This window comes from Neodiprion fabricii, chromosome 4 (assembly GCF_021155785.1).
Source record: "Neodiprion fabricii isolate iyNeoFabr1 chromosome 4, iyNeoFabr1.1, whole genome shotgun sequence".
Lineage (NCBI taxonomy): Eukaryota > Metazoa > Arthropoda > Insecta > Hymenoptera > Diprionidae > Neodiprion > Neodiprion fabricii.
In genome coordinates this window covers 39,548,091-39,575,053 of record NC_060242.1, presented here as the reverse complement: position 1 = coordinate 39,575,053, position 26,963 = coordinate 39,548,091, and the positions used below count along the sequence as shown (strand labels likewise).

Below are 26,963 nucleotides of genomic sequence, written 5' to 3'. Positions count from 1 at the left end.
GTTATTATACTATTACACGAATATTTGAAGAACAGTCAGGAATGTCTAGCGAGAAATGTGATCTCTTACAGCTAATATAGACACATGCTAAATTCACACGTTTTTTTTCGTTTTCTTCTTTAGAATATCAATGTAATACAATATTATTTGATGATTACTAAGTACCGACTAGATTAGTAAAGGCTATACAGAAGTTATTAAAAATCAAAATATAATCTTTGAGAAGTATACAATAACCAATAAGCAAACTATCCTTGATGAATGACAAGTGATCGGGGACAACCGAAAAAAAGAGGTCATCGTCATTAATTTCCACCACCCGTATATGTAGAGTTTTACAATATCTAAAAAATAATAATAAGCCATTTTTTATGGACAGTGTTTGCGAACATTAATCATTTTTTATACGATATACTAAAAATATATTCTCTTTCTACCAAGATCAGTTATAAAATTTGAAATAGTGAATTGATAGTAGAAATCGTTCTTACTTCAAAGTAAAAGAATTTACTGCTACGTACATATCGCAAACCGAAAATTCTCATATCATGCAATAAGAAATTGCAGACTCTGTTCAGTAGAAAGACTTTTAAAAATGATTAAAACAAAGTTTACATATAAGTTTATGCGAAATATTCGTACCTCAACTCTTTATCACGTCTGATGTGACGGCAATAGTTGCAGTGGAGTCATTTCATTGTTATGTTATAGAACAGAAGCGTAAAATTCTTTATACCATTCACGTTCTTTTCAAACAAGTCAATAAATAGACTGCCCGATTAGTTCATTTTTTTCTTTATTCCTTAGATTTTTCCGAATTCCTGTTCGTGAAAAACGCGAGTTCCTTCTTGTGAATCTACACAATAAAAATTATCTAAACAATGCAATTATTACGAATATAGCAATGCAACAACTCCAGTACGTTAGAACGTCATAAATATGTGTTAAATATATAATCGATATACCTAAATGATTAGGCCCTGATAACTATTTTCGCATACGTTATTGTATATTATACATATATGTGTATATATATATAATATATATATAATATGTATCTCTATATGTATATTTACATATAAAAAGTATTACAAATATGCATCATATAATATACGATATTCTATTGAGATATTTTTTATAATAAAAGAAAAAATAATAATAACAATAGTGATAATAGTAATCGTGATAATAATAATATATAAAAAAATATCAATGACATAATTATTACTTTTCCAATATACATATGTAAGTATGTATAATATAATAATGCGCGTTTGCTTCATAGAGATATGTCTCTATGGTTTGCTTTCCTTATCTTTTCTCCGTCTTCGTCGTGAAGAAAATTCGTCAAACGAAGTCGAAAATGATGAGCTGCTTTTTTGGAAGAGGCAGGCGTATGCATGTGTGTGTGTGTTCAAGGTATCTTTTTATCGCAGTAAAATTAACGCTGCTGTCACGAGTACCAGACAAGATTCGATAGTCGTTCGACCACTGCTCGCTGTAATATGATTTTTATTTATTTTTTTTTTTAATTAGAAAAAACGAACATAGCACAGATTTATTCGGTGTGAATTAATGGCAGTTTGATTGAGTTTTTCTTACCCAATATGTGCTCGGCATGAGTGTGCCCTTGGGCTCTGGTCTCGCGACTTTCCATGGCCGGTGCTTTGACCGGTTTATCACCCTCGATGCTCTGCTCGTTCGATTTCCAGTACACGGTAGCTATCGTCGCGAGACATTTAATCTTCATGTCGCCACGCTTGAAGTGATTCGTCTGTAAACGAAACTCCAGACCCAAAACTGGGGTTTCCAACCCCTCGTGATCAACTCCCGTAATGTGCGGGCCTCTCAGGTATTGAGCTTTGACCTGAAGGAAGGAGGAATGAAAAAAAAAAGAGTTTATCAGCACGAGGTATATAACGCAACATCTTTATTTACTGTAGATTATGATAATTATTCGGATCTCCTCACCGGCTCTCCGTTAATAAACCAACTCAATATTGCTGGCGGCTTTGATTTCGACGAAGTGCAATTGAAACGGACAACGTCTCCGACTCGGAATCGTTGTCGTCCAGGCCTTCCTGTGATCACTGGTCCTTCTTCTGGTAGAGCTGAAGTATAGAAATCGTAGAAGGACAAAGGTTATCAGAATTTAAATTATCGTTTTTGAACTGTAACGATTCTAGGTACCGAAAATTCGGTTATAACGATATTTAATTACAATTTTTGTAGGGTTCATATCGGGAGTTTTCGGTGAAAAGCCCCGAAAACGAACGATCCTTAGCCTGCAGATAGGCAAACACGGTTACATCAGATGTAGCTTCGGTTGTCTAACTGCAGGCGCAGGCGTTGTTACGTCTGGACTTTTCACCGAAAACTCCCGAAATACCACAGCTCGCATAATTTGGTTATGAAATCTACAAAGCACAAGACTTGTACTCACCGATAACCAACATGTCCGCGTGATCGGAAACTGTTGTGAACGAGGGAGCTTCCGCGGAAACTTCGCATCTGTACCGACCCGAGCTCATCAGCGTGACCTTTTGGAGTACGACCGATCTTTCGGTGGAATTGTGAATCTGTCGATGAAAATGTGTCGTTACAACGTTTGTTCGAGGGTGTGCTTTTCCTCCTTTATAAGAATTTCACCGTTGGCGCAATTAAGTTTCCAGCATCCAACGGCGATAGGGATTTTATTACAGGGTCGTTATATACCTATATAAAAAGATAGGAAGACGGATCCGTCCTCGTCGTCTATCGGGAATCGCGCGACGAGGTGGGAAAGGGGGACAGAAACTATACGTCAGGTAGAATAATGACTTACGTCGACCGTTACGCCGGGCAGTAAGAAGTTGATAACGGGCGGCATTTCCTTCGGGACGTATCGGTAAAACTCGTTACCATCTTTGTACCATTTTACCGAATAAAGCGTTTCCTTGTCCAGCTCAAAGTTGCACTCGAGTTTAACGTTTTGCCCCCGCACAACGTGCTTCGGTATCAGTAGCTCCATCATTCTCAGAGCCTCGATTTCTGAAATTGCAAAATAATCATGCCGCAGACGGTCTTTAAATAACTACGAACGTGTTCTATACGTAACGTGTTCCTTATTCATCTGTTATTTGTTCTCAATTTTATTCATACAAGCTGACCTCTCGCAGAAATTCTTTGTTTGTCGAAGGATCGACTCGCTATATACTTCTGAATTATTTACCGACCGAAGACGAAAAATCCTCAGTAGATAAAATTGATCTTCAGGAGTAATAATTATGCTTGGGCGTACTTTACCGAGATATTTCGTTGAAATGTTCCATGGACAATTTATTCAGATGGAGTAAATCCGCCTGTATTTATGCGAGTCAGTGTACATTTCACCGACCGATATTTGTTTGTTCATATTATTCAGGATTGGCCGAATTCTTAACTAGCTCTAATCATTTACTACGAAACAAATGTCAATCGGTAAAATGTAACCGGCATTGCATAAATGCAGGCGAATTTACTGATCGCCAATTTGTCAAATAGAAATTCGTTAAATCGACTAATCTAATGTTTTTTATAAATAATTGGTTATGCTTAAGAGTATCTACTGCGTGGAATTTCTAAAAAAAACATTTCATCGACGATCGTTCAAATACATAAATTTGTACAAGAAGTTGTTGTCAGGACATCCTTTATACATAATCACCCGAAATCACCCCTCATTAATTAGCAGTCATTTGACATTTTCCAGTCGACGGAGAAAAACTGCTTAAAATATCATTACGCGAATAGTGTAGAATAAACTAAATGGGTGAATTAACTTTCGAAATCAATGAACTTGCCAAACTTGGTGAACGGCGGAACTATCAAGTATGTAGTGTCTTGATAACAACTTGACTCTGTAAATATCGTCAAGAAAAACTCGCTGGTTGTATCGGAATAACGACTGTGGGTAGAGTGATTGATTTGAAAAAGAAAAATTTGTGACCAATATATACTGAAAAAAAAATTGTCGTAAAACCTGGTGGAAGTAGGAATTTATTTAGAGACCGCTGCCAATTATTATAATATTTTTTATTTAGTTTTAAACAAAATAGGTACATTAAAGTGATGTGATACTCCTCTTTCGATAGCAAAAACTGTTATCCAAATTTCTCCGAGACGATTAATCTTTCCTATAAAAGGCGAGAACAGCCAAATGCGGAATTGTTAGGTGCAGTTTGGTGTTGATTGGTCAACGATTAATTGGACAACGATACTAAAAAAAAAATAAACTAATATATATATATATATATATATATAAGTCTGTGAGGTGTACACATAAAAATAAACAAAAAGTATTACAATAATTGGTAGCGACCTCTAAATATTTTCCTACTTCCACCAGGTTTTACGACAATATTATTCCAGTATTTGTGACAAATTTTTCGATCAACACCTCAAGGAAAAAAAAAAGATAAAAAATGAACCACCCACTGTGGGGGTACAAGTTTGTCTGCGTCATCAGGCACAGCGTGTTTTTCGGCGGGGGTGCAGCGAGTCTAGTCACCCGTCGGATCGCTGAGTGCATGGCAGAATGACTCACGAAACAATATGCATATTGAATACACGCAATTGCATCACGTTTAGCTGCCGCCGAGCTGAATTCACACGCATAGTCATTCGCTTGAACGCAATTGTGATACACACAACTTGTGTGTCTGAATCATGTCGTGTCGGTTATATACTTACAATGTTAAAAAGTTACCCATGCACCGGACGAAAGTTAGACCGGTGTGTTCAAAATGTTTCGGTTTAATTAACCCCTGCGGCAATCTCGTCACGCCGCCCCATCACCCCGATAAATTTGTATAAATCTCGGCATGCGTGTGATTATATCTACCTGTCTTTTATTGCTTTGTTTCTGTACGTATACGATTACGTGACACGTTCATCACCCCCCCCCTTTCAAAAAATTCTGCCATGCGATCTTGATTCGGATTAGCGTCGCGCTTGTCCCTTTGTCGATTTTATTGACTTTTTATTTATTTGTTTTAATCCTCCCCCCTCTCCCCCTCCCCCCTCATTTTCGTTCATTAAACAAACCTATTTAATCGCAGATTATACTCGGATTTGATTAATGTTATTCCGAAAACATATCCCCAGCTGACTTGCTGCAGGAAAGTGGTCATATATATATATACGTATAGGTATGCATAATTTAATTTGTCATTTTGTTGGCGATATAAATATGGAAATAAAGGTGACGCGGATACAATTTTCACGTATGATACCCCGGTTTTACATCGAATTTCATTTTTCGCGTCAAATTTCCTCAACAAATTTTCTGTATCCAAAACTTGTCTGTCAAGATTTTATTGAAATCTCACACGACTCCTCAGTTCTTAATGATTACAAAAAAAAAAAAAAAAAAATACAATATGTACCGTTTGATTTGTGCTGCAACTAAACCGTTGAATATTTATAATTATATAACATACGATATATATATATATCTACGTATAGTTTTGTCCATTGATTAAAATGCGCCAACTGCACAATAAATGCGCTCACGTTTATTATAATTATACGCAATACATCTATAACATGTACACGTACAAAAACATATGTATCCACAGCGAGGATATAGAATATTCTGGTTTAAATTACGACCTATTCGTATTAGAGAGCAGCGTGTCTCCGCGTACAGCTTGTATCATTTTGAATAAAAATTTAATTACAAACGGCAGACCAACGCTGATGTTAATTAACAATTTATTAATCATTCAGTCTGCGCGCGGTTATCACGGTGTCGTGTATTTGGAAACTCGTGTGCAAACCGCAGTAGCAGAAATTTTTATCCAAGTTGAAACAAGAATTTGAGTTCAACGAATATTGTTTGACGATGTATATCTTCTCGAAAATAAAAAACAATAAAGATTGTAAGAATATGGTGATAAACAATCGTATGTATGTATGAGTGATCTCAGTATAGATGTGATTTTGAAATTCTGTTACTGGAATGATAAACTGATGTGACATGTACGGATAGACCCAGGTATAATGTAACACGATAATACCACTACGATGTACAACGAAATCTAGAACAAGTTTCCGATTTCAAAACCTTCATCAAGTCTGTACTGCAGACGTGGAAAAACCGCCAATTAAAACAACCAAAAATCGTGGTAAAAAAAGAGAAATCGATAAAAAAACGAGGCGATTAGATCGAGTTGCGTTCGTCGTTTTACAATAAAAAGAAGTCCACGAGTACGCACACATCGCAGGTTTTTCTTCCACCACATCCGCGTGTCTGGATAAATACACGAGATATATAAGTATAATAAGTTATTAACGAATATCCCCCCCCTCCCCATTGATGATTCATAATACTATAGGGCTGACAGAGCGGTCAGTAGCTTCGAGAATTAGGGTAGGGGTTGCAGGAGAGACTGGAACAGCTAGCACACCTTGGGTGAAATTCGTTGCCGAGGAAAGGTGGCAGTTGACCGATAGATCAAGAGACGTGGGGGCCGAAGTATAGAGCTGATGGTTGGTGAAGTGGGGTGTAAACCGTGAGACATACGAGAAGGGACGACATCGATACGTTCACAGGGCAGGCGAAAATTCGAGTGTGTGTGTATATGTCGCGATTCATGGGGCGCGCCGGTGATAATAACTACACCTATACGCCTATATCTGTATCCCGAGTAAAAAGTACATCCGAGCCGCAGTCTAATTTCTGTTTAGTATTGTTTTACAGAAATCTAATACCTGACGATCCGAGGTGGGAGAAAGAGAAAGTAGATTGAGGGAAGCCCGTTATCTGCGACATCGGCAACTTTGCAGTCCGCTGCTACCACGGAGGGCAAACGGGTGTCGGATATCGAGTTAACACTGAGCCGCATTCGAAAGGGGTCGTCGATGACGACTGCAGCGCCCCCCCCCCTCTCCCCCTTGCTGCCATCCGTCGGGGGTCCCCCTCAACCCCGATTACTCCCGCACTAATTTGTTTTTTTTTTTTTTTTGCCCTCTTTACACCCACTTTACTATCTTTTACTCCCTCTTTCTCTCTCCCGCGGCTCTTGCGATGCGCCAGCAGCGCGCTCTTTCGGAGAAAGAGATGTAGATATGATACATACATATATATAAATATATAATATATATATATATATGTGTGTGTGTGTATATATAAATGTAATATGTATAACGGTGGACTCGCACGGGCAGCGGCCATTTTGCGGAGGGCTTCCTCGTCTCTATATAATATTACTGCTTGACTAACGCTCTCTGCAGCGCCATGCCGTGTTCATAATAATTCATCATCAACGTTTTCGCCGCTCGCTTACATGCAGGAAAAAGCAAATAGAAACGCCCGGTAATTATTCAACGTTACAACCTAACCTCTGCACCCTCGCCTCTTTACTCTAGCGTAATGCTCGCTAAGTAGATATAACGCGTTATGCGTGTTTACGCGGAACGGCCGTTCGAATTGATTTCGAATTTTTAGCTCGAACATGCGCCTCTGGGACTGTGTACAGGTTGCAGACACTCATTTTTAGGACGCGAAAATGAAACGTAAAAATTTCAGGGTTCCCCGTTCTTCGCCAATCGTGTCGTTTCTTTTTTGTTTTTTTTTTTTTTTTCTGAGTGGATCGGTATTAGGTATGTTGATTTTTTACTTGCACTGAAAAGAGACAAATTTAGATTACACAACTGAACAAGTTTGAATTTCAAAATTGAAAAAGTTTGGATAACCTGTAGAATGAGGATTAAATATTATGTACATACAGTAGTATTCATTAATGCCTTAATTTTCCGACTAACTTGTATTCGGTCCGAAACAAAATGCGAATCGGGTTCTATGCGAATTATGTGACAATGACTCGCAATCTCGTATAGAATCGAACTCGTATTTTGTTTCGGACCGAAAACAAGTTAGCCGAAATGTTAAGGTATCAATGAATATTGTTGTACCCAAAACCTGTAGGTTACCAAGTGGGTTCTAGATTGACTTACATCGTATTGTTCAAGCATAGTTTAAACAAATAGCGCTCATATAACTCACTTTGTATATTATAAAAGGATTAGCAAACGTCAGCAGGATGTATTTCATAAGAATGAATTCAGTGTAAGTTTATAATACGCTTTGCCGGGAACAAAAGTGGATAAATGTAATACTGTTTTCTGTTTTAATACATTTTGCTTTGACGAAACGTCAGCGCTAGGAAGAACGGAACATTTCGTATTCCTGTGGAATTAAAATTGTACATCCTGCGCTCTATGTTGTATTATTATGTATGATAACACATGTACGCATCTACTTAAGATTCGATGTAATATTTATTAAGAAAATCAGCGCACCTACAGTGTTTATTTAAATTTGTTTGTTTTTTTCAGAATTCTCTCAACGACCAAATTCTGTACATCAAGGCACACAGGTTTCTTTATAATATACGTATACACGCATACGCAACCGGCTTATATTTACTTCCCCGCATCAAATTGATTCACCTGGGTTTACATATATATGTACATACATATGTATAAGCGGTGTGCGTTATATACCGTGTATAACATCCGTATTATTATCGTTTATGCTTATTTTATGCTGTTTATGTACCGCGAGGCAAACATCGAAGGGAGCAATTGCTCTTTATACATACAATTATTACATTATCCACATTCCATCGTCTGTGTATATACGAATATACATTCATAAGTCCCCGATATCTATTATAAACAGTTCCCCCTTGCGTCTGTGTGTTATGGGAAACAATACACGTAACCCGTAACGCGAAGCGATGATTAGTTGATTACTATTTAGATTAGATTAGCAAGGCTGGACGTCGTCGCTGGAATGTGAGGGACTCGACATATACATTCAAGTGAAATCCGAAACCCGATGTAATCCAAGATAAGTTCCGCCTACCCAAAAGGATCGCAAATTGCTATTGAATATATACTGGGTGCACAATTGAAACGATATTAGTTACAATTCAGTGAAGGTATTTTTTGTATTTTATGAATCGTCTTATTTCAAATTATCACGTAGCAAACGTTGGAAACGTGTACGTTTCTGGAACATTCGACTGCATAGAAACTGAAATTAAAAACCGCTAAGCGTTTTCAGCGGTTCTAAACTTTCGATATCCTAATAATTAAGAATGCATGAGACGGTATGTCAGGTCATATAAGGGTTGAAATAAAAACCTAGTAAAATGAGGCTTCGATAAGTGTCATTGAAGCTAATCCAGCCACCTCTACTTTGAAAAATCTCCGTGATTGAGGACAGAATTTAAAAAATGATGTATTTCAACTGTCAACATCATTGTTAGATTATTGTTAACAACATCACAGTAAACCAGATTGTTCTATATTGATTGTTCGATTCTGACAAACAAGACAGCTAATTTTATTCATAAATGAATTTTGAATGACAATAATTTATTTCCTTCTAAATAGTAAGTTTGTTATCGGTAAATCACGACGATTGTACATATCGGATTTTATTTATCCTGCAATTAACGAGCTCGATTTAAAACTTGTCTCGAATGAAACGAGCTACTTTTCATCATAATCTATCAAACTAGACTTTTATTTCGTCGCTGCAAAAGTCTAGTATGTAATAATGTGATTTATCTGAGACTGTTGTAACCTTTGTCAATTGTCACGTCTATCTTTCGACACATTTTATTTATTTATTTTTTACATCTAAACTATAACTGCATAAATACACGCTCGACAGATCCAAAAACCTTGGTATCGTAAATTTTTTCGTCAGCAGTCTTTTTCAGCGCGTCGAGTTTGCTCGTACAAATTTTACCGAACGGTGGATAGGCTCCCCTATTTTTTGTCCGTCACGGAAGAGTGAAAATTCCAGAGGCAATGCGGAGTAGGACAACATATGGTCAAGTAACGTAGTCCGAACTTACGTAGGTACGTACACGCATACACGTGTTGTTACAAACGTAGAATAAAACGAGGAGTCGTCATCGCGGTGCTGCAGACGCTGCACGCGTGCCGGCTGCTCGTCGTTTAAAACGGCTTAATTGTTATTAATTGAAAACGGGTCAATTTATCTTTAATAGTCGTAGGTGGAGGCGGGAGGATATACATATAAGGTGCCTGCAATAAACGGGATCATTATTATTACGCCTGCAGCTGAGGCGAAGCCCGGGGGCGTAACGATTGAGTTATGAAAGGTGGAGGGCTAATACGGATGGATATACCGATGAATAAAAGGCAATTGAACCCTCGGATTTGCGAATCGGTGTCGTTCTCTTCGTTGTCCAACTAGCCGGATGACGACTGGCGTAATTCAAGCGCACAAACCCGAACGCGAACATTGAATGGCAAAACAGTCGCCCTTTCTCTCTCTCTCTCTTTATCTTTCTCTTTACCTCTTTCTATTTTATACGTACTTTGCATTTAGAACGAGAATTTTAACGACCTATGACGATAATGTACAGAGCATACGTATAATACGCTAAATATGTAATGCAATGCCGAGCGGCGATTAAGATCCTTATCAACCACTTATACGGTTTATCTTTCACCCCCTGTTATAACACAGAGTATATATGTAGACGTAACACCGAAACGTAAATAATATTTTTCCTCCCTCTCTCAAGTTGGTAAAAAATTTTGATTTATACCTACTCAGACTGGGATGAGAATATCTTGAAGCTTTAGGCTTGGAGCCTAGCAAAAAAGCACGAAGCTAGTCTGGGAAAATAAATTTTAAAACCCATATACATATCGTACCTACATATTATACGTACGAGACTAATTTGCAAGCTGACGTTGAATTATTTTCGACGGAGAGTGAATGAAAAAAACGGTAGTCAGATTTTCCGTTCTAAACTTTCAAATCAATTGTTATTGTTATGAAGCTCAAGTCACGTATTTGCTATAATCTACAGTGCAATTAAATCCTACTGAACGATACAAAAAATAATAACAGATACTGCAAGTAAAATTTTTTACTCGTTTTCAAATTCCGTATGATACACAAATTATATTTGCGGCTAGCTTATACACAGCGAAGCAATGAATTACACACGTCAGAGTCAGCAATATGACATATTATGCGGGTTCAACGAAATCGTTTAACTGCGGTTAACCATTGTCGATTCGATATTGTTACGATTGTTGTTTTGCTCGCGAAGCAATTGATATGGGCATACATTATTATACCTATACACATATGGTAAATGTATGATACCTTTTACACGCGGATATATAAAACCTTTTGTGATACCGGGATGAAAATTGGTTTACAATATATTCAAGCAGAGAATTTTTTATGCAGTACCACTTACATATATATATATATATATATATATATATATATATATATATATATTGTCCCTAAAATGAATTTTATTATTTTGCAGCCCACCCGGGCGTAAATATAATGTACCTGTATATAAATATTCAATTCCCGTCGGAAAGTTTTCCTCCCGTGCGGTAAAGGCAGCCAAAGCTTTCTCTTCGACTCGGGCTTGTTTAACAACATCCGAATTTCATTTGAAAAGTATATTATACGCCCGTTTTTTCCTTCAACGTTTTCATCTTCGCTAATGAAATTTAACGAATGTAAATAGTGTAATAATTATTTTATCATATTTTATTTATGCTTTTATTTATAATTATATACTTTTTCCAACGATTCGACAAAAGTTAGGGTGAAAATCGTGTAATCACCTCTAACCCAGTATCCCGTAATGACGCGCCCAAACACATACACAGAAAAAAAAACAAAAAAAAAAAAAAAAACAACATAGAACCTTTTTCAAATCCGTAACAGGTCGTTAAACTAATTACTAGCAGCGTCAGTCATAATGTCAAGGGTCTCGGTGGGGTCTCGGGTATACCCATAGTAGCCTGAAAGAGAGGAATTAGGCGTTAGCGACAAAGCCGAAGAATTGAAAAGCGGAATTTGACGCGTATTACGATACGCATCACATTATTATACACGCACGAAATTTAATAAACGTGCTTAATTTCCGGCCGATGGAATTCCGGGTCTATTTATTAGGGTTCGGGTCCTTTATTTGGTTTTGTTCGTAAAAATTTTCAACCAGAGCCCCCCCCCCCCCATGTATAATGAACCCGCACCAAATCATCTAATTCTAAAACACAACGTGTCTATAATTTCAAATTTTATTTCCATTCCAATTACAAGTAATTGACATCGGTTGATTATCCGCAGGTGTTGTGTGACAAGTTTCACAAAAAGCTCCCTGTCGACTGCTTTCGAGTTTGGAAGCCTTACGCAGATTATAGGTGTAATGCATATAATACGTGCAGAGAACTCGAGCAGTTGAGGTTAGACTAGACAGTTTGCGCCGCAGCGCAAAGGCGCGTATATTAGTTTCTGCGCACCGCGCAAACACGGACAAAGAGAACTACCTAGAGGGGTAACTCCGTATAATCTTGACGCAGGGTTAAACACAATGAGAGCCTTCGAGAGAAGGAGCCGTGCCTTTACACAGTGACGGGCGAAGTCAGTAAGTCTTGTAAAACTCACATATGCACCGTGCGCACAGTGCAGCAGACACGCATTTATACATAGACAGAGAGGACAATAGGCACGTGCCTAGATATATGCGCTAGTTAAGTAGCACTAGAAACCAACACACAAGCGCAGAGAACGACGCGCGTGAGAGTGCATCGCGTAACGATTATAGGGGTAGGTTGAAACTCGTGTGCCCGTGGCTGGTGTTAGACGACGGGACGATGATGTGGATGTGTGACCGCCGCAGCTATATAACTAACTATGTAAGGATCGAATCGATATTTCCACGGTTCGCTGAAACCCGCGAGCGCGCGAAGCTGCTCTTGCGAATCCACCAAGATATCTCTGTATGCATAAAATGGGGATGAAGTTGGTCGCGTTGGCGTTGACGATTCGTGTTTAGGAATAATCGTTACTTTGCACATTTTAGGAATGTCGGAAATTTAGTAAACTACAACGAAGAAGAAATTATACTCGATGTTTTTGCAAAGCCAACTCCGTGAATGTTGTCCTAAAATTGCGAAATAATTACTTTTTTTACTCATATTTTCTTACGTTAACGTTACTAAATTTCGGCATTGTTGTGTATAATTACTGTATTCCGGGCGTTAAAAAATTATTACACTACCGTGCATTCCTGCGGATCGTTGTTACATAGTTATGGTATGTTAAAACGGTTTGAAATTCTTCTTGCAATTGCAGGAGAATTTCTGTTCCGAGATTTATTGTAGACGTTCTTTTTTTTTTATTCTGCAAACACGGATATATTTTCAAACGGGAATATAGAGTTAGACTTGTATACATATAGTTAGTTTTTAAGAATGCTTTGTTAGACGCTCCTTTTATTTTGCAAGTTTTCAAAGGTTCATGCTAACAAGAATGTAGAGTTGGAATTGAACATAGTTGGACAGTAAGAGCAATCACATGGTAATTTATGGATTTTTTTTTCTTCACTTCGTGTACATTGTAAGTACAATGGAACGTATTCCTGTAACCAATTACCATTGGATATGAACTATTCTGTAGTGAAATAAAAATAACCGGTTAAAATAAGAGGCTTACAAAACAACAAAAAGTTATTACTGCATTGGGCTGATTTCAAACAACCTCTGAAATCAAATATGAAACATTTGTAACTATTTTATACCAACAAACAAGAACGCGATGAATGAGTTTTGAGGTTATGGCAACAAGGAATAGAGAACTGATGTAATAAATTTGTGGATTTGTATTTTTTAAAGCTTAGAGCCTGCATTTTGTCAAGGCACATAACAGTTGTGTACGAAAATACCTGCGTCCAACATTTCATTAGATAAATTCGCAATACAGGATTCCAGACGTAACATCAGCGCCGCCTAGCGGTAACTAAACTTCTTCATTTTCGTCATATTTAGTACGAAGTTGAAGGTAGTTCAATCGTTATTATTTAACGAACCGCATTTACAGTGAAAATCATTGTTTCACGACTTTATATAATTGTCGGAAATTCAGCGAACCGTTAATTGAATCAAAACACAGGCGTATATTATCGAAAACTCAACCACATCCTTCGATACAATAAATTTCCTTCAAACGTAATATTCACTTTCTCTCCATCACTTTTCTCTGCTCTTATACGTATATCAATTATGTTGACTCGGTGAAAAATAATCGTTGTAACATTATTTTATACACAATTAAATTTGTAAATGTTTTTACGCTTAGATCATACACGCACCATTGAACGAGTCGGCATAAAAATTTCGATGGCATTGTTACAATTCCATTGTCTTTTTTATATACGCATACTATGCAGCAGACATGAATTGCAGCATTTGTCGAAGTTCGATACTCCCTTGAAACGAAAAACAAAAGCATTACAAAGTGATTTTCTGAAGTGAATTCGGTGGGTCTCTGAACCGCGCTGACAGCGACCAATTTCGCGGATGCCACCGTATCCGGTTATTTCACGTGTATGTAACGTACGTACATGGTATGACATATATGTATTGACCTGTGTCTATTGCGTGAAACACAAGTGAATGGGGGCAAGCAGGTAGAACGAGCAGAGTGTGTCATTGGATATATTGACCACTGCAGGGTGGTTTACGGGGGGACGGATGACTCGTTTCTTTCATAATCATTCCACGTTTGTTAAACAATTAAACACAAAACTAGCCGAACCCTTTTCCGTATTATTATATTATGTGACTTCCACGCATCGACATAGAGACATTAATGAATTATAATTGCCCCGGTGTGGATGATTTATGAAATAAAAAGGGGGCGAACAAACGAACGATCCGTGAACTTTAAAGAGAAACAATTTTTTGGAGTGATCGCGTTAGCTTAAGGGTGTATTGGCTGTACATGCTCAACCAAAAGTGAGTCTCGTCGACGATATTAAATGCTTTGCGATAAGATAAAAATATGAAAAAAGTCAACCACAATAAAGACGAGAAGAAAATTAAATTTCAATACTAACAATGCCCAAAAGATGTTGACAAATTTCTAGGGAAAGCGATTTTTTTTTTTTTTTTATCGTGTGAAATAAATTCGTCAATATTTCTGAATACACATGAATTTTTAAAGAATATTCTCAATATTTTAAAATTTACTGATAACTTTTGGGCACTATTATTATTCAAATTTAATTCTCTTATCGCCTTTATCGTGGTTGATTTTTATCCGATTTTTATCTCATCACAAAGTATTTCGGTCGATTTATATACACATTGCGAAACACATTTGTAATACGATTTACTTATTATATATACTTTATACATGTGTCGCGGTTTGAGTTTTTATGTACCAGACTGTAGTGTACACACCGGATAAATCCCCCTAATTCGTCCATGCGACTGAAACGGTAATTTGTACAACAATAATTGTATAATAATTCATTGAATTGTTACGGTCGATAATCGTTGAATAATTAATTTTAATTATTACCAGATACCCGCCACTGAACTGATCCATGAATTAAACGCATAGCAGACGCTTTTTTACTGCAAGAAATTTGACAAGTGATTGAATTGAACGAGACGGAATTATTAGAATCGTTTTGGGTTTCATACAACATCTACGCGCAGTGATATAATCCGAGACGACTTGTCTGAATATATGTATACATACAATGGCATATGTTTAATATACGAAATCTATTTTTGATGTAAGAATACAAGATATAAATATAATGCGGTGTGCATAATATATTCGGATAGATATATACTTATATACGCGCAAGATATTACACGATATTAGTATATCCCACCTCCTGTTGTAAATTAGACTCTTTTTTACGTCTCTTGTCAGTAGAAATGTCAGGCTCAAAGGAGCGAGATTTTCAAGCAGCGTGGGCTGCAAGAATAAAATTAGACGCTGCTCGCTTGTATACGGAAGTATTTTTCCTTTTCTTTTCAGTTCATTTCATTTCATTTATTTTCTCCCCCTTCACAGTCGTTTCCTCCGGTCCACGATATACCCACAGACCACCAATTGCCAACGACCGAATGGTTCAATAGCAGTCGTTCTGTCAGGGTTACCAACATTTTTGAGGTTACATACATCGCGGCAACCTATCACCTCAATTTATGATTCAGCGGGATTGACACTCGACTCTTTAGTACAGGACCCTTATTCAAAAACACGTCGCAAAACATTACGATGTGAATCGAGCTGCGTGACGAAGCAACCAAATGTTAGTAAAACTTTCAAGTTTTCCCCCACGTTTTTTGGTAACAAAATTTTTACGCGGTATACTCTAGAGGTAGAAAAACTAACAAGTTTCCATTGTTTGTAATCGTTACAATCAATTCTGTCAGTCTTGCCGGTCAATTTCCTTGGCAATAAAATGTCACGCAAGTTTACAAATAAGAAATTGGAAAGGGGAAACTTGCGTAGCTCCGCTGTTATGAATGTTGGCCGGCCTGTCAGAACAACTGCTTTTTTTCTGCGCATGCGCATCAATCATTCAGTCGTGCGCAATTCGCTCTTTATAATGTACATATATGCTATGCATGCACGTAATCTCCCAACGTTTCGTGTACGCAGATCCGATTTGGAGTTTAATATAAAATATATAAACAATGATCCCAGCTATGAGGCAATGCAGGTTTTTAATCACCGCTTAGCGATCGTGTTTTTCTTTTTCAGTAATTTTCACCGACTGCACGTCACTTGGCTGCCGCAGTTCGTTCTCTCCCTTCTTGATTCGCAGTTCGCTTCGCTTCGCTTAGTTTGGCGATATTGTTAATTAAAGCAATTTTGCGGTACAATATCGCTCCGCTACATGCCGACCTCCCTCACTCACTCACTCTTTTTCTCTCTCCCTCTCTCGCTCTCATTTTCTTTCGCTATCTCGCTCCTTTGCTTCTCTGCTCGGAGGAATACAAATGAAGGTATTAATTCGTCTACCGCAAGGAAGAGAGACGACGAAGAAAGGAGAGAGAGAGAGAGAGAGAGAGAGAGGAAAAAGAAAAAAGCTAAGAAGTGGGTGGAAAAAAAAAAAAAAAAAAAAACCCAAGAAAATGAACAAGAAGGAAACGGAAAAAAGAGGAAAACAGAAAAATGTCACGCGAGAGTCGCGTCAATAATGTATAATTAATTGCGTTATATCGTGCCGGAGTGTAACTGCTACTGGTCAGGTGTAACTTTTAAATGTTATCCGTACTCTAAACGATAATATTTTTCCCTGTATGTATAATAATGCATTCCTCACACGCGAACACACGTTTGCTGAAATCCTTATATATATATATTTTTTTCTTTCATGTTTCATTCAATTTCATTTTTCTCGGCTGTCTCTGAGTCCTAATATTCGGACCGATTTGCCGCTCGGTTTATAAATTCGCGCATATTATAATGTGTTATATACATCCGTAATCGTTGTTCCTATACTTTGTGCGAGTTAACTTTAATAAATTGCAAATATTAGATGTACATATAGGTATAACAGATTCGCTCACGTTGTGTAATTTATTATCCCAGACAAGCGATCAATTTTCATCTTCTTCTTCAAGGCTGAGATTTACTATTTTCAAGAAAAAACTTCGAATGAGGATATTTCAAATTTGAGTGCTGAAATTTGCAGAAAATGTTAAATAAACAATTTCATCCCTTACATAGAAACCGAAACTTTCACAGTTACAATCGAAGTAAAAAAGTTTGGTTTGCAATCAGTTATGATAGAGAGTTTAAATTTTTTTTCTGTAAAGAGTTTGTGTAGTAGCCGCGTAAACATAAAAATTGAAGTCTGTTATAAAATATGTAAAACCCTCTAGAAAAAAAAAGTCTTTAATATAGTATATGTATAATCAATGAACCGATAACAGGGAGAAGAGTATATGATTCGTAATTGAAGTTTGTAAAAAGAAATCGAACTTTTGAGAAAACATATTTGTATCAATGTGCGAATGACTCACAGCGATCTGATTAATTTACTTTATACAACGCGAGCATGTTTCACGCGTTTTTCCATGCTTGTTTTCCGTACAGAAAGTACCCGATTCTATGACAATCGAGTTATTCCGCGAATGCGCATGCGCGGAGTACAGAAAAGACCACTTTCAAATCCTAAGAGTGTTAAAAGTAGTCTTTTCCGTACTACGCGCATGCGCTGTCGCGAACATATCCGACATTACGCGATTCTAACCTCAATTTCGTGCTTGGTGACAAAACGCGTAACATAATCTTGTTGTATAAAGATTCGTGTGCAACAAGGAGGCAGCGTACTTTTCGCCTCTCGTATTTGCAATATTCGTCTTCGACATCACCTACGACTCACATTGCAAACTTACGCTCGACCCGACAAGACCGAGTTTGCCTCCTTGTTACACAATATACCATTCCCGCACCGGAAAAGAACGAATTGGTTTTTAAGCCCGCCTTGGCTGCAGCATCGGCGATAGGTAACTGGAGATTCATTGATCTGTCACTTGAAACCCGAATAACTCCCACCTCGCTCTCCTTCTCTCTCTCGTTTTTTCAATTATCTAGATGCCGTAGAGGTAGCAGATTACACCTCCACCGGAGCCCGTTCAACCGTAAACACAGTTACTGGGGACACCATGCGTTCCAACTCGATCAGAAATTCAGCGGAAAACCGTCGCGGTGATGCCTAAGGGTGTGTGTGTGTGTGTGTGTGTGTGTGTGTGTGCCTATCTCGCTAATCGTCAAGTCCGCGAACTTCGAGGGTTCAAATTATTTTCCGCAAATAAACCCTGATGCGGTGAAACGTTTTTTTCCTCTCCCTCTCTCCCTCTCTTTTTTTTTTTTTTTTTTGGTTCGCATTTCGTTCGTCACACCAATCGCGATTTGATTTCAACGCAAAGCGAATCGAATCAGCTTTATATACCATTTTTCGAGCACGAAAGAGAAATAGGTTAACGAATTAAAAGAATGTGGAAAATAAAACAACGGTTTTCAAAATTACATAACGGTAAATATTTCAGCTATGTAAGATAACACCTGTGTAGATCAACAAAATAGATTTTTTTTTTTGAGTTTCTCTTGAGATAAATAAATTTCGATTCTATACATTGAGTAATAACCAATATCTTTATTTATTACTTATAAAGTTTGCTTTTTATCTTTTTTACGTTGATAAATAAGTCTTGAAGTTTTTGGTTGATAGCTGGTACGGGTGCCTGTTTGGAAGAAAAAGGAAAATCTTTTTACCAAGATGTGATCGACTTTGTCGTTATTAACGTTATCAGAGGCGGTATAATGAGAGCATGATGAAAGATTACGTTTGGGGTTTGATACGAGAAAACTCTGTAATAAAATAGAAAAAGTACGAAAAAAATTGATTTTTAAACTTTGTTTGTCAATTTTACGTTTGCAGTTTATTATTAATTATTATTTGTGAATAAAGGTGATTTAAATACAAAACTGAAGTTTGCTTAATAGTTATTTACAACAAATGATTGAGAAGATAGGTAATTTTTCTTAAAATCCGAAATATCGTTCTGGTTTCTACAAAAACAAACTTCACCTAATAAAACTATTTTTTTTTTTTTTTATTTGTCAGTGACGTAGAAGAAATCAAAATTTGACATCTGGAACCCAGAATCAAAATTCGTGTTGACCGGTTTAATCTTATATTTCATATCCCGCCGGTGTATAAATGCAGCTTAAATTACTACAGAAAGTCAAAAATTCGCATCTATTTCTTCCTAATTCGCTTAATTAAACTCAAACTCCGTGCCGTTTGACACGATAATTATTTTCTACACTTTTCACCCGCCGCTGTGAAAACAAATCGTCGTACTTATAGGATGAATTACGATCCTGGTATTTAATTTCAGTTCCGCAGTGACCGAAGCCAAAGATCATATCCGTTGAGAAAATAAATACGCAATTGCGAAGTGACGAGAAACAGCGTGAATTAAAAAAAAAATGAATAAAAAAAAAAAAAAAATTGAAAGAAAAATAAAAAGAGACTATAGACGGAATTAGTTCCAAAGATATGTTCATTTAGTGGAGACTTTGCAGCAGCGTTAGGCGGCAGAAGGAGGAAAAGAAAAAATAACAAACACCCGTACAGCAGAGCCTAACATGTTAAACATCTTACGTTTATATTTTTTTTCCGCTAACGCTGCAAGTCGGATTATTAAATTAACTCGCTCGAAACTTTTCTTCTGATCTTTAATTTCGTTCCTATGTATGGTTAGTATAATCGTCTAACCGCGAACGAACAAATATCACAAAGTTAAGTAAGTCACGCGTTTTAATTTACAAATGGATATAGTATATACACGGGCGAATCGCGAATTTACATTTGCAAAACACTTTAGCTTGTATGTTACTTGTATACACAGTAAACACGATGCGTGGTTTCGAGGTTTTCCGAAATCTTGTCTTAATTTTGAAAGTTCCGACTTTTTCAAAGTCTTCTTGAAAATAAAAAAAAATAAAAAATACAAGGAAAAAGTTTCAGTGTTGGAATAATCAGGAAACTAAAGTAACACTGAACAAACACTTTCTTATTGTACCAAATTTGGCTTCTAATTTGAAAAAATATTTGAATCCTTACATTGTATTATATAAAAGATATCGATTTTGCCGGAAGTTTTTGTAATTAATAATCATACGTATGTAACATGACCATTTTTTTTCTTTTTTTTTTTTTTTCCTACCGCAGGGAACAAAGAGAAAGTCAAGGGGCGAACGGATAAGACACGACAGAGATCCCCTAAAACCGCAGGATGAGATAAGGGCTGGTGTAATAAATCTGGGATGAAAATTTAAATAAATAAGAGAACAGGCGAGTGTCTCTTTTCGAAAAAAATTTGCATCTCCTTTTCCGGGCAGGTTGGTTTGCTCTGGTTTTGTCGGCCGAGCGTTGGTCGCCGGAGAGAGAATCGATAGAACACGACCTCCTCTCCTCTCCTCTCCTCTCCTCTCCTCTCCTGCCCGTCTGGATGGTGGGTATATAGCTATATACGATATATATATATACACACACACACACACACACATATATATACAGTATACCGATGTGCTTTGCTTTCCTCGTGTACACTGTTTAAATCACGTTTCTGTTATAATTCGTAACTCCGCGGGTTGTGTGCTGTCTGTAAAATGCATACATACGTATAGGTATCGCACGTATCAATGTATGTAAATTGAACGTGCGTTTAACACACTCGCGTTTTGTATATATATGTATATATATTAGGTTGGTTCTTATTTCGGATGTGTTGGAATTTCTTCGCGCTCAAGGACCAAAAATCAATCAGATTGTGTGGGAAAAAAAAATTAGGCCAGATCTAAAATAAATTTCCGACAACCTTAACACACTCCGCCATGCGGTGGAATTTTATACGGAAAAATGCAGGCATGTGAATTTTTTTGTTAAAGAGATCTGTTAATTACTTTAACTGTAGATTGCAAAACAGAGAAAAAAAAAAAAAAATTTCCTCCGGTTGTCTTGTAAGAAATTTAATCCTCTGCAGAAAAGGTATGTTGTAAGATTTTCACAAATCTAATATTTATCACGTTATCAGCGAAGATCAGTTTTTTTTATATGTATCAGTTTTATAATATAAAGTATTTAAGTAATTGACAGTGTTTTCTTTGAAAAAAATTTAAACGCCTGCATTTTTCTATACAAAATTCGACTGTTTGGCGGGGCGTGTTAGAATTATCGGATTTTTTTTTTTTTTGGTTTTAGCCTGATTATTTTCTATACCACATGTACTGATAAAAATTTCATTTGTTACGGTAATTAAAAAAATTCAGTAAAAGAGATATCGTTAAACTAGAACTATATTTTTCGATAGTGGTAAAAAATGAAAATAATTAAAGACCGAGCGGTTACCGGAACTAAAAATTTCTCTCAGTGTGACTACTTTTTGTGGTTGAACGCGAAGCAATTCCAAAATTACCCAAATAAGAACCACCCTGTTATTTATGTATAAACAACATACAAATTCCGCGGAACCTGTGGCAGCGAGTACTCGTGATACGTGTACATCTCAAGTTTTCGACGGTGTGCAAAAATGTACGCAAAAATTAATCGGCGGATTATGACGACGACTTTTTGACTGGTCCAGTTAAATTTACCCACATATGTACACGGTGTCGTGTGCTTTTGCGCACCTTTACGAAAGAGGGACGCGGATCCTCCAGGACTAAGAGGAGGAGGAGGAAGAGGAGGAGGAGGAACACTCGCTGTTTTAACCATTTCCGCATGGCTAATGGACCCTCGAGTTGTAAGGCTTCAGCATGTTTTTGTAGGGTGGAAAAATTCGAGATCGTTGTACGTTGTAAGGTGACGCTGTGTCGTTTAAAATTTAACGCGAATCGCCGCGTCGTCGCATCGCTCAAGTGATTTTCTAATACCAAAAAGATGCATATTACATTAATATTATGCTGCGTGAAAAAGAGAAAGAATTTGCTAAATTTCCCGATCAAACACGGCAAATTGAATGTTTACTCGTTTATTACTATCATTGTTATTGTTATTATTTTTAAGCGAAATGTCACGTCACTTGATTTGAGGAAAAAAGAGTCATCTTGATCGAACGATTATTTTTTATTATTATAATCAGTGAAACTGCAAATCTGTTATCAAAATCAACGAAACATTTATTTCGGCATGTTTGTTAGACTCGAAAAATTGACGATTTTTTTTTTATGTCTGTGTAATTGTGATATTTTTTTTTTTTTTCTCTCGCTGAAGAGAAAAACACATATTATTCTGCACTTCGTCGACTGATTTCGAGAGAAATTTACTACAGTGTAAAATCTTGCGTGATTCGGAATTTGATATGAACCGAAGAAATTCGAACGTGTATGAGAAGAGAAAGAATTAGGTACTCTTGTTTGATTACAAGAAAAATGGTCAGAATACACGAACTTGACGTTGGTAACGTTAATCTAACTTTACAACTGACGGTGAAACAGATATCTTAGTAATTTTCAACTTTACAGAACGACCTAGAATACGAGTTGAGTTTTCGATATCTTCGAGTTGTATTTACATGTTTCGTTTAATTTATACGGTTTTATGATCGAATGTCAGACAATCCCACCTATAATGTTGCGAAATAACGATTTTTAACGATTTTTTAGTTAAACGAACTGCAACATTGTTACAGTACAACAAAATGTTTTTTTTCAATCATCTTCAAAACATAAGAAGAATTAATTTCATTGACTTTACCAATTGTACCAACGAAAAAAAACGTTACTTTGTCTATTTCTATCGAAATATCTTTGTTCCGTTATGAGATAAAAATTTGGCAAATTAAACGAACGATTTATTTGTCTTATTTATTTTTTTTTTTTATTTCTCCTCTCATTCTCTCTCTCTCTCTCTCTCTATCCTTCAATTCGATGCTGTTGAGTATATGTGTAAATGTGGGTTCTTGGTTGTGTACGCACGGCGAATAACCCCGGCAGTCTGAACAATTACCGTCAATTCGAACAAATAAGCAGAACTTCTTACAACGTCTATTATAACGGGGCGCGCATTTAACAGAAAACTAAGAGACGAAATAACCGACGCGGTTTCTTCGCTGGCGTGAATTTTTCCACCCCCTGTTTATACGCGCGTATAACGTACGTACAAACAGGCCCACGGGGAAATCATAGGGTTAATATGCACATGTACGTTATAATACACAGGTACACGTATTGGTGGGTATGTATAAAAATACGTACATAACGGCAGGGCGAATGTTACGTCCAGAAATGAAATGAGAGAAAAAAAAAAAAAAGTAAAAGAGAAAAAGAAAGGAAGGAGCTTTAAAATAAAAGAGGGCTAATAAGCAGGAGCGTTAAAAGCAAAAAGAGCGTAGGTATGCTTAAAAAATATAGGATCCGCAATTTGACGTTCACGAGGAGCGTGGATTAACCGTAGAGAGCCGCAGGCACGACATACGACAATTACTGCACCCCCTCTATATTCGCGGGGTGAACCCTTTCGGCCCTGCTGCTTATGCCCCCGTTATATGCATAATGCGTAATTTACAAAAACCGTTCGTGTGTGTTGCCCGATATTATTATACATACGCCCGGGTGGGATAATTAAATTCGCGGTAGAAACATGCGGAGGGGGTCGAGGGTTAAAAGTCGGCGATGCCATCATCGACGGGAATTCGCGTCGTCCTTGTCATTACGGGTATAATATACAGTCGCATGGGGTGGGGTTGAAATTACGAGTTTGAAAAATTCCGAAAGCGCTGAATGCCGAATTTTTTACCGCGGCGAAACTTGAAGCAAAGAAATAAAACTTGAAAAATTGAAATCAAAGTTCCGAATGTCCGAGAATGAGAAAATTTAAAGATCTGAAACAACGACGTTCCGAATGATCGAAGATTTTCAGTTCCGCGAATATCTGGCTTGCTGAAATTTCGCGACTTTCATCTTTCTTTGGTTTTGGATTTTCGATATCTTAACTTTCGGAATTTCACACCGTCGGAACTTTATTTTTCGGAATTTTTGTCTATCGGGACTTGAATTTTCAGAATCTTGCAATTCGGAACTTTGAGCCGTCGGATTTCCGAGTATTCGAAACTTCGTTGTTTCTTCGAAGTTTGATTTATTTACTTCAAGGTTCGCCATCAGATAATTCGGAATTAGGCGCCTTCGGAACTTTTCAAATTCGGAATTCGGAATTTCAACCCCCGTTTTAAGACATGCGAAATTTTCGCCATCACCAAATCTCATGCTGGCCTCTCCAACATTCGACTCACATCTAATCGCCCAACTAATCGTTTCCGGAGAGAAGAGAGACGCTATACGCTGTAGTTCAACGTTCAAGAGTCAAATATCCCGATGACCCACTGACGGCTAATCGTCCAAGTGCTACTTGCCTTGCTCATTAAAAGGGGGGTGGGGGACATGGAAAAGTTCCGAGTTTGCGCCTCGACAAATCTTCCCTGCAGACAAATGGATGCTTGAACTTGGTGCAGCGATTCGACTCGGTTTATTCGAAAAAACAATCGAGACTGAAAGATGATAGTGAAATTTATTGGTCGGTATAATTTTTATAATCCATGAAACACGATTAACGTCAACAAGAACGTATAAATTGTAAAAAAAAATGTCAATCATACCGCAGTGATGACTGTTAATTTTTATTTAACAAAAACAACGCGATTTTTTAATCAAATTTTACCGTTACAAACAGATCTTTGGTCTGTTTTCAACTGTCGGGGTTTCTCAAGACCTCCGTCAAAGATGCCGGTGATGCATGAAGAGAGAATAATTGAACGAATCTCGATGTTGAAAAAGTTGTTTACAAGAATAGGGAGATTTTTTTCTCAGCTCTCCTTTGTATGATACAACAGTATTTTTAATTGAATACATAACAAAAAAAAAAAAAAAAATCTCGTCAGTTTTCAGAGTTCGGTTCGTTTGATAAAATGAATTTCCAGTATGATCGGATTTAAGCGTTTCTTACATCCAGGTAAACATATCGCGACATTTCACCGGGACGATAAAGAAACCCTTGCATGGGAAGAGTTCAAGCATCGAGGAACTGTAAGAATAAAAAAATAAAAGAATCACTTGTTATTCCCTTGGAATAAAATTCCCGTCACTCGTTTTACGCGCATATAATATCATAGGTAAAACGTTACTTTTTATACGCTGATAGGGATCTTCTTTTGACATGTCAAAAATTCGCCTGGGGTTATATATTACATTTATACGTGCAAGGTTTACATCAGGTATGTAGTACGTTATGCGAACATCGCGTCTCTTCCTATAAAAGTTGTACTGAATTTTTATGAACACTGCCGCGGTGTGCTTCGCAGATTCTACAAGAAATACCTGAAACCATCGCATAAGTATGTATAATTCGAACTCCCTTCCATTTTTTCCACAAAATTTCTCGACGTCTGAGCACCCCGGAATTTTATTACGCGGTAAGAAATTAAAGCGTATGTTTCTTCTGAAAATTGCAGGGCAATCGGAGACGGGGTTAAAAACGTCGATTAGCGGATTGATGGGTAAACAATAGTGGTAGTTGAAGTCTATTGACGGTATTAAAACATTAATCAACTTACTGGATGGAACGGAGAGGATGATTGCCGCGACGAGGATAATCCCTAGGATCCAATCCATGTCTCGACTAGCTTTGCGTTAACCGAATGAAATCTGCGGTTAAACGACCGGATTTATCCCCAGCAGAGAGCAAGAGAAGAATCAGAAGAAACGGCAGCAGCGGCAGCGGCGACGGCTGCGGCAAGAATGCCGAAGGGCGTGCAAAATTCGTTTTCTCCCCTATTTTCCGATACAAATTATCTTTAAAATGCACCAAAGATTGAATATAAAAAAAAAATAAATAAATAAAATAAACAAAACGTATTACAAGTTATTACGTCTTGGTATCAAGAGTCCTAGAAACGGTCACAGAAATTCACACAAACAGCGTCGAAACTGCGGCGTTGAAACAATTCGCACTGATTTCAGGTATAATCACAGTACCGAAAATCGACGGGCGAATAACGTCATCTGCAAACTAGGACAAATCGGTGTGTAGGAATCGTCCGTAGAAGCACATAGATAACTGCAGGGTTGAACCCTCGTTGGGAACATTTGTCGATGGGACGAGAATGCGCCGTCACGCGATTTATAAATTTCAAAAATACATGTACGGGGCAGTGTTACGTTTATCGGTTTCCCGCCGCGCGACCCTCGCGAAAATCGGCACGCCAACCCCTCGGAAAAAAAATATCGCCCCTCCCAGTAATTCCGCGGCCCCGCGAAGGCTTGAGACTGTAATCGGCGTGAAAACAGCCGGCGCTACCCTCGGATGGATACCTACTCGGCAACCCTTCGCACTTCGTGTCTCGGGGTGAACTGAGTGGAAATGAGTCGGCGAGTCGAACGTTCGCGCGCACGCGTCTTTCTGTCAACGGTGCCACTGCCGTTCAGGCGCCGGGGTTCCCCCTCCGAAATCCACGGCCTCGAACCCTCGGCCGCGCCTGCAGCTGGTCGACGGGAGTGCCACTTGCGAGCGCCACCTGGTGAGCGCTCCTCGAACTAA

At 37.6% G+C, this 26,963-nt stretch overlaps 1 protein-coding gene across 1 annotated transcript; it reads right to left on the bottom strand.

Moving 5' to 3' along the window:
• Nucleotides 1-109: 109 nt before the first annotated feature.
• Nucleotides 110-26,822, bottom strand: LOC124180410. Its single transcript, XM_046565877.1, has 6 exons — nucleotides 25,981-26,822; nucleotides 2,825-3,030; nucleotides 2,444-2,579; nucleotides 1,972-2,111; nucleotides 1,603-1,867; nucleotides 110-1,498 (listed from the first exon to the last, which is right to left on the bottom strand). The coding sequence occupies exons 1-6, from the start codon at nucleotides 26,036-26,038 to the stop codon at nucleotides 1,428-1,430; spliced, it is 876 nt and encodes a 291-aa protein (XP_046421833.1). The 5' UTR covers nucleotides 26,039-26,822; the 3' UTR covers nucleotides 110-1,427.
• Between the last annotated feature and the right edge of the window lie 141 nt (nucleotides 26,823-26,963).

Excerpts from the sequence above, each read along its gene's own strand:
- LOC124180410 (XM_046565877.1), bottom strand. The coding sequence starts at position 26,038 with ATGGATTGGATCCTAGGGATTATCCTCGTCGCGGCAATCATCCTCTCC. Across the intron at positions 2,580-2,824 it reads TGCCCGGCGTAACGGTCGAC|ATTCACAATTCCACCGAAAG; the intron begins GTAAGTCATTAT and ends TTTCATCGACAG. Across the intron at positions 2,112-2,443 it reads CGCGGACATGTTGGTTATCG|CTCTACCAGAAGAAGGACCA; the intron begins GTGAGTACAAGT and ends TCTATACTTCAG.